The sequence below is a fragment of the Lagopus muta genome, chromosome 2 (genome assembly GCF_023343835.1).
Source record: "Lagopus muta isolate bLagMut1 chromosome 2, bLagMut1 primary, whole genome shotgun sequence".
NCBI lineage: Eukaryota > Metazoa > Chordata > Aves > Galliformes > Phasianidae > Lagopus > Lagopus muta.
Genome location: NC_064434.1, coordinates 63,267,130 through 63,277,098, shown reverse-complemented (window position 1 = coordinate 63,277,098; position 9,969 = coordinate 63,267,130). Strand labels below are relative to the sequence as shown.

Sequence of the window (9,969 nt, the reverse complement as noted above, 5' to 3'; positions counted from 1 at the left end):
ATGGTCCCTGCACATGTCAGCATCAGTGGGCACGGCTTGACAGGGCCACGACTGGGAGGACCGGCCGCACGTCCTCTATATCCCTCTCTAGCCTTTGTGTTCGGGCTGCAGGATCTCCAGGTGCTTTTAGTAAGATCCCGGCCTGCCCTAACTCCCCTGGCGGCGGGACCGCTCCTCGCCCGGGGCCGGCCAGGGGCGCTGATCTGGAGCGGACGGCAGGTCGTACTTCTCGCGGCGGCCTGGCGGGGGCGCTGCGAGCCCGGCATTGCGGGCGGAGTGCGGTGGGGCCGTGCGGCGCCTCCGCCGGCCGCGGGCAGCCCCGGGTCGGTAGAGCGGGGGCAGCGCCTCCCGCGGCTCCTCGCACAGCCCGCGCCAAACGCTCCGCTCTCCGCCTTCGGCCGCGACGGTACTCGGTGCCGCTGCCGGCCGTGCGGTCCCGCGGCCCGCCCCAGCGCCAGCGCCAACCCAGTCTCTGGCTCCGGGGGGTACGCGGCGAGCCGGGCGGCGGGCGAGCGCGCGGAACGCGGACGGCCCCCTGTCCTGCCCCGGTCTCGGCACGGCCGCCCCCGAGGGCTGTGCCTGTGCCGAGAGAGCAGTGTGACAGACACCCGCCGGCGGTAGCGGGAAAGTTGGAAGGGCGGCGGGGAGAGCGTGGGGCAGGGGCCGGCAGCGGGGCGGCACCGCACCGGAGCGCCGGGAAGAGCCGGAGGAAAGCGGCTGGCGGCGGGGCGGGCGACTGAGGGGTACGGGAGGACGGAGAGCGGAGGGAGCTCTGCTGCTGAGCGGAAGGAGGGGCAGGCGGCGACCTGCCGCGAGCAGCCCCGAGCTGCCGCCGCTGCGAGAGGATGCCCGCACGGCTCCGAGGCCACCGATGAGGGTAGCGGGGAAAGTTGTGCGCGCCCCGCCGGGGGGGGCCGGAGCGGGGCAGCGCCGGGAGCGGGGCTGGGGGGCAGGCTGCGGGCGGAACGCTGCTCCCCGGCATCCCGGGGGTGGAGGGCAGCGGGAAAGTAACTCGGGAAAGTGAGAGCGATTCTTCCTTATCTTTTTTTTTTTTTTCCTCCCCCTTCTTTTTCTTCCTAATCCGAAAGGACCCGTTTGAAAAGGAAGCGACAGCCGCCGTGTGCTGACAGGAGAGAGCCGGGAGCGGAGGGCAGCACAGCCGGCACCCCTGTGCTGCCGGGGGGGGGTGCGCGATCCGACGCGGGGTTCCCTCAGAGGGAGCGTGTGGCGAGGCAGCGGCGGCGGCGGGTAACCGGGACCGGCATGCGGCGGAGAGCAGGAAGGTGAGACGGGAGCGGGAACAGAAACTAACGCCGAAAAGAAGAGGGGGGAAAAAGACGGCGGCTGCGAATTATTTCCAGTGAAAGCGGGTGGATGTGGTGCGGCAACGACTTGGGATTTAGGGGATGCACTCTTGCGCTTGGCTTCTCCTTCGCCCGAGCCGCCCGTCTCCGGTGGCAGGAAGGCAGCGGCGGTACTTAGTGGCAGGAGAGGAGGAGGAATAAGCGCGAAGGCTTCGCTGAGCTGTGCTTGCAGTGCCCTGCCGATCTGCTTTAAGATTTTTATTTTTTATTTTCCCCTGGTGGATGTTGATTTCTTGACCTTAATTCTGAGTCCTTTGACGCGCATCGCAGTTTCTGGTTCGTGTTTTTATTACCTTCGGTGAGGAGAGGCAAGAGGGAGGCTGGCTTCGGTGCTGAAAGTTGCACTCGTCCTTCTTTTGGAGGCAGCATGTGCACCAACATAGTGTACGAGTGGCTGAAAACCCTGCAGCTCCCTCAGTACGCCGAGTCCTTTGTCGACAATGGCTACGACGACCTGGAGGTCTGCAAGCAGATCGGCGACCCGGACCTGGATGCCATCGGCGTGTCCGTGCCCCAGCACCGCCGCCGGATCCACGAGGCCGTGCGGAGGCTGCGGGAGGCGGACGAGCGGGCGGCGGGGCTCTACTTCACCCTGGAGCCGCCGCCCGCGCCTCCCGCCAAGGGGCCCCGCCGCCCGCCTGGACAGGACGGGGCGGCACCCCGACACCGGCCTGGCCGCGGGGGCCCGGTAGTCTACCCGAGGCTGAAGCTGAAGATCATGATCCGGGACAAGCTGGTCCGCGACGGCATCAACCTGAGCAAGCCCCCCTACTCCAACAAGGTAAGGGGCTAAGGGGCTCTTGAGGGGCGGTGGCAGTGACTGGAGGTCTGCTACTCTGGGCGTCTCCACCAGCGTAGCACCAGGGTGCGGAGCTGCACGCATCGGGGTCGGGGTGTGTTTGAGGCGAAGTACAGTCCGAACTTGCCTCACGTGCAGAGGAGCGGGGCCATGGCCCCATTCACCACTTCAGCTGGGCCCATGTGCTGCGCCTCTGATTGTTGTTATAAATCGGTTCTTTATGTCCAGTCTGGTCTGCAGTGTGAAGGCAGGGATGGACAGGATAAGCTTCTGGATGTTTCTGGTTTTTCCCTCTGAAAGTTTCCCACTGTGTTGGTGAGTGATAGCGTCTCCCATATTTTGATAAAGGTAGTGCTGTAGTGTCGGTTTCTGTTGGTGAAGTGGCTCTTGAAGGAAGCAGTAGTGTGGCTAGTGGAACAACTCCTACAACTCCTCGTCCTCTGTTTATTGACTGAAGGGTGGTAGTGACTGGTGAATGTCAGAAGCATTTGTCAGCTACTCCGGGTGCAAGTTGGTCTAGGTCTACGAGATGTTTTGCTGAAAGGCAGAAAAGTGAACGACTCTGAAAACTACGTCCCAGTTTGATGAAACCCCAATATTCATCTAGTTCTTATATTTGAAAAGTTTAAAACGTAATAGTAACATGGTGTGGAAGTTATATAACTATTACATTAAAAAGACAATGCCGCGAATGAGAAAGTGATTTGTGAAAGAAAACAAGGTATTATGTGATGCGATGTGATGATATTTCAGAGTTTAGAATGAAGTGTTTCAGCAAGTTGTTTCGTGACCCAAGCTGCCTGCATTCTCTTTGATGATCTGAAGTCTGACTCTTTGGTTGACCTTGAAACTGTAGGTACTTTCAACCTGGGAATTGAAAGTATGGAAGCAAAGCGATGGAGAGGTCTGCAGGACCAGGTTTCTGGAGATGATTATGATTGTGAGAAATTAAAATTGAGAATTAATACCAGCAGAGGACCTGGATGTGAGAATAAAGAGCGAAATCCAACTTGGTTAACAATGTAGAGGTGCGCATAATAAGACTTACAGCATAATAAGGCTCTCAGATTTGTACTTCTAAGGGCATGGTGATAGAAGGCCAATGGTCGCTTCTCAAGTGCAACGCAGCCAAGTGGTCTGAGATATTTGTGTTCACCCTTTCCTAAAACATCTGGCTGATGACATTGTCAGAAACAGTGAATCAAATCTGATAGGATAGTGGTCAAGTCTAATAAAAACGCTCTTGAGTGCACATTTTGAAGTCTGAGTACAGCATCTTCTGAAACTTCCTGTGTCATTTCAAAGAGATTTTTTTTCCCTTTGAAGTGATACTTGTTTGGACTGACGCCTGTCTGTAATTGTCATTACCTGTCTAATATAAACAAACTTCTGTAAAAGTTTTTGCTTATTAATGAAGCCACAGCTCATCATCCACCTTTGGAACTGCTTCACTTCTTCCTTTCAACTTTGTGTGCTCACAGTCACCAATTCCTTCTTACCAGGGGAACCCTCTACCTGTCTTCACTACCTTCTATCTTCTCTATAGGAATTACAAAATTACTGAGATGACAGTGTATGACATCAAGGAAATGAAAATTGTAGGCACTGCTTTCTTCTTTAGCTCACCTTGTTTTAATCTGATGGCTTTGATAGTAGTGCAGGTTAGCTGTCAGGACAAACTCATCTTACACAGAAATTGTCACTCAGCTTTAATGCTAATATGCTTTTTAAACCTGAATGGAACATTTTGTAGTAGAAGGAGGAACCAAGCTTAATTTCCTTGTTTTAGTTCATCTTGCAATGTCAGTGTATTTATTTTGGATGGTAAATGCATATTAACATCATTTTTACTTGCAGTAATAGAAAAACTTTCTCCATCTTCTTGGTGTGAATCACTGCAGATTGTAGCATGTTCTAAGAAACCATAAAGCTGGCAAGATCTGAATGTGTGTTGCTCAACATGTGTTACTGTGAATGCCACCCACTGTAGCAATCCATCTTGAAAACGGCTTAAAGGGAATACCAAAAGATCACGTCACTGTGCATTATTCATGTGCAGAACAAGAAAAATGAAATATTTTATTCTTTCATTTGGGAAAGCACTGTATTGTAACCATCTCTTTTTCTAAAGAAAATCCTTTAGAAGACTGTGGCTATGATTTCATCAATCTACATTATATGTTTTTATATGGAATACGCACTGTACAGAGTTCTACATGTCAAAAGAAAATAGATTCTCCTCTGCGTAGGATTAAGAGCCATCTTGAGGTTTATCTTAAGTTCTTTGTATGTATTTGTTAAAGGGCATGTCTGTCTGCAGATGGTCATGTGGATATTGTGCACCAGGCATCGAACTTTGGAAGATGGATTTACATTTGTGCCACTGCATGGCTAACCAGCCTTCTCCTTTCTTGCTTAAATGGACATACAGCCTTCTGATATTTATGACTGGAACCTAACAAAGAGATGCATGCTTCTGTGTCTGCGTATGTTAATGGTTGCGTACATATGTAGATGCATTTTACTTGTTTCCTGAAGAATGCTTACTGCCTTCAGTTATGTAGTTCTCAGACAATTTTGGAGTTTTATCTGAAAATGACCCTTAGAACTGGAAATGCTGCTGATCCTCTGTCTTGTTTGAAACCTTTTGTGCACGCATCACAAGATCAAAAACGAATTTTAGGTGTGGATGCTGAGATGTTGAAAGCAGCCCTTTGCTGTCCTCTTGGTGTTGTTGCTGTATTTTCAGACGAAAACCACAGTGTGAGGGATTGGAAAGCATTGGCAAGGTAAAGTTTAGTTTGACTTAGCTTGATCACACCCAGAAGAAATGAGTAACACCTACTTAGCACAGCCTAATATAAATCTCTTAAAGATGTGCAGACTTTGAATCCAAGCCATGTGTGTGGGTGACTTCAGACACGGAGAATTATCGCAAGCCATCTTGATTATTTCCATGAGAGCTATAACAAGACCTCACTTCCTCAAATTGAGTCTTCTATATTTTGCAAATATAAACTGAGGAATAGAGTTGCTACAGAGATGAACTCCACTGAGGCTGGATTTTTATTTGAGGTTGGTAATGTTCCTTAATACTCCAAGCCTTCTGTTTCACTTTCAAGCCTGCTGTCTCTGATCAGTTTAGAAGCTTTGTGAATGTAAGAAACGTGTATGGAAGTGAAGGGCTCTCATGCCTTTCACACAACAACCCACAGTACCACCCCAAGTCAAATGAAACATTTATGTCATCCCAGAACATTTTCTCCTTGGGTGTTGTAATTCTGTGTTTAATTAGGAAACTAATTATGCCTTGTGTAGGAATACTGTTAGTGTTCTTTTGACGTGTAGACATTTTCTGGATGGGTCTGATGGGAGAAGGAAAAAAAAAAGAAAAAAAAAAAAACCCTCAAGCTTCCCATTAAGCTGAACAAAGGAGAGCTCAGCACTGACCTGAGCCAGCTGGAACAAAGACAGTAGAGCCTTCACCCCCATGCAGACACTCTTACCTTGGTGGGCTGGTTGCAAAACAGATTGTCTGTGCTGGTTTCGAGCAGGAATAATGTCACCAAATGTCACTGTGGTGTTTGGAAAGCAGAGGAGCGCCACTTTAGTCAATATAAAGACAAGGAGGATACCTCGTTGTGGAACACGTCAAGAGAAATTAAGTATTCTATTTGTCTTGAATACAGATTAAGTGACATTTAATAGTTTACTGGAATTTCATTACTATTTCTAATTGAAATAAATGGCCTGACCCATTCTTGAAGAATTTTATTCGATTTTAATCTGCAGAGAATTGCAAATGCATTAAAAATGACGGAAAATATACATTCATTAAAAGGTCCCACACCAATTAAAATGATTTGCTTAGCTTCAGTATAGTTATACTGATGTAGGTTTCCATATTTATTAGAGAGAATAAAACTGTGGTGCGATGTTCACATGGGTGTGTGACTTCATTGCCACTCACTGTGCTGTTTGTGATTATCAGCACGCTTGGAAAACAAGCACTGGAAATTCAGCTGCACTTGAGGTCATAATCTCAAGAGCTAAAGCAGATGTAGAAAAGTAAGAAATCAGATCCAAGTGAGTTATCTCATTAAAAGCCCAACTATGTATTTTTAAGTTCCATGCTGATGGTATGGCACAGATCTGTGTTTCTGATTAAATCTTTGTTTAATCCTCACCTTCATAAAATGAGGAATATCTCGCATAAGTTATATGCTAAGAAGTGAAGATGCCAGCAGTACTGCTTTGTAACACAGATTCAAACTGAGTCTGTCGCTGGATAATTTAGTTAGTGATTTAGATAGCTACAGAAATGAATTCAGTGAATTAAAAATATTGTGCTTTGAAGAAATGGCAATGCTCACCCATTCTGGAATTAAACATGAACCTTTTTCTAAAGACCTGGCTGCTTTGAAATAACTGCATCAACCCTGATTAGCAGAGCGTTCTCAAATATGCCTTGGGGAAAGTTGCCTATTGACAAAAGTACTAGTGCATTAAGTAGTAACAATATTTTCATGGCAAAAAATTAGCAAAGCTACAGGCGATATTCAGGGAGTGAAAAGGTATTTTGTACTAGAAAGCAATGTGCCTTTGCCTTTGATTTCGTATCACTGTTGTGTTTTTTTTTTTTTTTTTTTTTTTTTTTTTAAGGAAAATATGGCACCTCGTATATTGGGCAGTTGTTTCAAAGTCCTGATTTATTAAACTTGCAAACAACAAACCGGAAAGGGATTTCGCCCTAACGGAGCATTAAGGCAAATTGTTGCAGAATATGAATAACGCAGCACTCTGCCGCATTTGCATTTGAATTGTTCCTGAATATTTTAACGTGTATTCAGTCTCCTCTCAAAACATTGAATGGGAATTTTCCTGGGCTTCATTATGTTTCACTTTTGAGGGGAGGAAGATCCCATTAGGGTGTATTAAAGGTGGAGTCCCGAGAGAAGCCCCTATTAGCTTTGTGTAATTTTCCTTCCTTTTGTAGTGCTTTCAGCCCTCCAGTGTATTTTCACAGGTCAGGTTGGGGTGTGGGCTGGATAGGGGAGAAGGGAGGTTAGTGGTCCTGAGCTCGGTGGAAGAGCTGCCTTCCCCTGCAACCAGAAACACCTTCAGCCTGCCTCCATATGGCTTTATATTTGAAGGAGAAGCTAAACTAATATTCCCTGGCAAAAGAGGAATGCCTGCTGGTGTGCATGCATGTGTGTGTGCGCTGCACACTAAGGGGCACCACCACTGGGGCAAAAGTCAAACCCCAAGTTTCACTCCTGAATATCCATATAATTGTCTTGTTTTATCTAAGTTTGATGGTTGTGAGCCTTTCTGAGAAGAAAACCCTTTTTAACAAAAAGATTTTTGTTGATGCCGCCCCCAGAGCTTCTGTTTCCTCCATATGTAGGGTGAACTGAGCTCATGCTGTTTACAGCCGTGTTTGTGAAATGCCAAAGGAAAACGAAATCTCACAAAGTAATCTCGTGAGCCATGTTTTTAGTTCTGTTTGTTCTGTTTATAGCCAATACCACCGTACTGCATCTGCCTTATATGTAGGGCAGCTATGTCCCTCATTTTAGATTGATGAATTTTCCTCATTGAAGGAAAGTTGGAGGGTTTTCCAAGTCACATGAAAAGTTGTAGACAGGTGAAGTGGTGGGACCAACTACTGCAGGGTGTTTGCCCATATGTTAACATTAAATGTGAACTCCCCTATCTGTAAGTAAGAAAAGCAATATCAGAATAAACAGTAGCTTGGATATAATGACAATTAGTTACGCTGTTAATTTTGCCTGTTAACATATGCACACAAGGTATAATTGTTACGAACAGTCCTTACCCACTAAGGTATATAAATCCGTACGCGTGATCAGAAACATACCCACAGGTAGGTACTATAGAACCTGTGTAGAATGCCACAGCGTGATCTGAAGCGACAGGAATAATGTTAGTGCAGGTTAGCAGAGAAATTATTGCATCAGTTACAGGAGGTCGCTTCCTGTCTTGAGATTCTCCCAAAGCAGGGCAGAGCAGGCTGCATTGGTAGGTGGAACTTTCACATTTCTTGCTTTGTCAGTTTGAATGAGACACTTTGCTTTGTGTTTGACAAAGCTATCTCGTTCAATCTCTTTGTCTAGCCTAACATGACACCTCGTGTTGATGTGCTTATCTCGACAAACGCGGTTGCTTGTACACGCTGCAGGAATTGTCATTTCTTAAAAGTACACGCAGCGCTATGTTTAGCAGTGCTGTGTTATTTTGGGAGCAGCTCTGCAGCAGGAAGTGCAGAATTGCTGAACGTACCCCGACGCTGCCAGGCTGACACACAACTGTCTGCACCGTCTTCGAGTCTGCTAGCTTTGCTACTTGCAGAGTGTAACAAATGTCTCTGAATGCTTTGCAAAGCAAAAGAGAAGTGGTTTGTCAAATGAAACGCAATTGTAGCTGCCTTCAAATAATATCTTGTTGTCGTTCTCAGGAGCTCAGCAGTATGTGAATTGTGGTGACACATGCCTCTGGACGGAGCCTTGCTCCTCCACTTGGTTTCATTCCCAGTGAAGTCAGTGGGGATTTTGCCAGGGATTTCATTTGATGCTGAGCTTGGCTTGAAGTATTCAAGTCTAAATCAGCTAACAAGTCTGCCCTTACCAGCTTTAATTGTAATGGGTAAGAACCGTACAACAGGAGATGACGACAGAAAATATAGCAGTAGAGTGCAAAAAGAAACCAAAAAGTTTCAGAGCTTTAAATATCACCATTAGCAGCTTCAACAGCAGCAAGGCTGACTTACGAATTTAGATCTGACAGTTTTGCTCAGGAATGAATGTTTGGTAACGTCTGAAATCTACATTCATGGATCTTGGCTGCAATCAAGTAAACAATTGTTTCAAATTGTCCTGTCAATAGCTATAAATTAGGAATAAATGGTGTATGTCAAATAAAACTTACAACTGCATACAAATATAAGTCTTCCACAAGTTTCTTTTTTTCTCCAGATGAGCTACTTTTGTCATAAGCACCTGCACCCTCAAGGTAGGGATGTGGTGCTATCATGCTGCATATGACCTCAGTGGGAACAGCTCTGGGCAGCCTGTGCCTTAACTCTCTCTGAGTAAAAAATTTCTTTGAGTTCTGATGCAGCCGTTCCCTGGGAAAAAGATCTTATTCTTTTTGGTAGAAAGGCTTGTGAGTGCAGGGTAGTGGAATGATGGGAACTGCTTTAACTGCTAAGGGCCATCAGCTGAGCCTGGCCTGCTGCTAGGCACACCCATGCTGGTGGCCTCTGCTCATTTATGGTGCTTTTAAGGGTGAGCAGCAGTTTGGGAAAGATTTGATCAGTTTAGGAAATTTTTCCAGTGGAGTTTACATCATCTACAGTACCAGTTGCTGTAAGTAAATGTTATGTGTTTGGAAAAGATTTTGGCAGTAGAAGTAGAAAAAATTTATCCTTAGAGGAAGCTTGAGTCTCTTGTTAAAGGGAGCTAGTACTGATGCTCTAGCAAGTATGTGATAGTGTTGGTACTATGCTTTTTTTTTTTTTTTTTTTTTTTTTCTTTTAATGTTTCTTACAAAATTGGGTGGTTTTCTTGTAAGCTTTAAGTAGTGGTTTTACTTCACCTACAAGGGAAGTTGTAAAGTGTTTGGTTGTTGTCCCCAGGGACAGCTTCATCATAATTTTGGAAGTTTGCTTGGAAAAGAACTTATATTCTATGTGTAAAAATATTAAAAAGACCTGCTTATGCAAGTGTGGGATTCATTAAATCAATTTCTAGGATGTCTAACAGGAAATAAGCTATTGCAGTATGT

The 9,969-nt window shown here is 46.3% G+C and overlaps 1 protein-coding gene across 2 annotated transcripts in view; it reads left to right on the top strand.

The window, feature by feature from the left end:
• Positions 1-376: 376 nt before the first annotated feature.
• The window catches only part of LOC125690068 (SAM and SH3 domain-containing protein 1-like), a 522,255-nt gene continuing 512,662 nt past the window's right edge, over positions 377-9,969 (top strand). Inside the window, exons 1-3 of one of the 2 annotated variants that reach the window (XM_048938015.1) lie at positions 377-485; positions 1,089-1,283; positions 1,731-2,145. In XM_048938015.1, the coding sequence (XP_048793972.1) occupies positions 1,264-1,283; positions 1,731-2,145 (435 nt within the window). In that variant the 5' untranslated portion in view covers positions 377-485; positions 1,089-1,263. Of the gene's footprint in view, positions 486-795; positions 878-1,088; positions 1,284-1,730; positions 2,146-9,969 lie in introns of those variants that run through there. The other variant, XM_048938019.1, reaches the window with a different exon arrangement.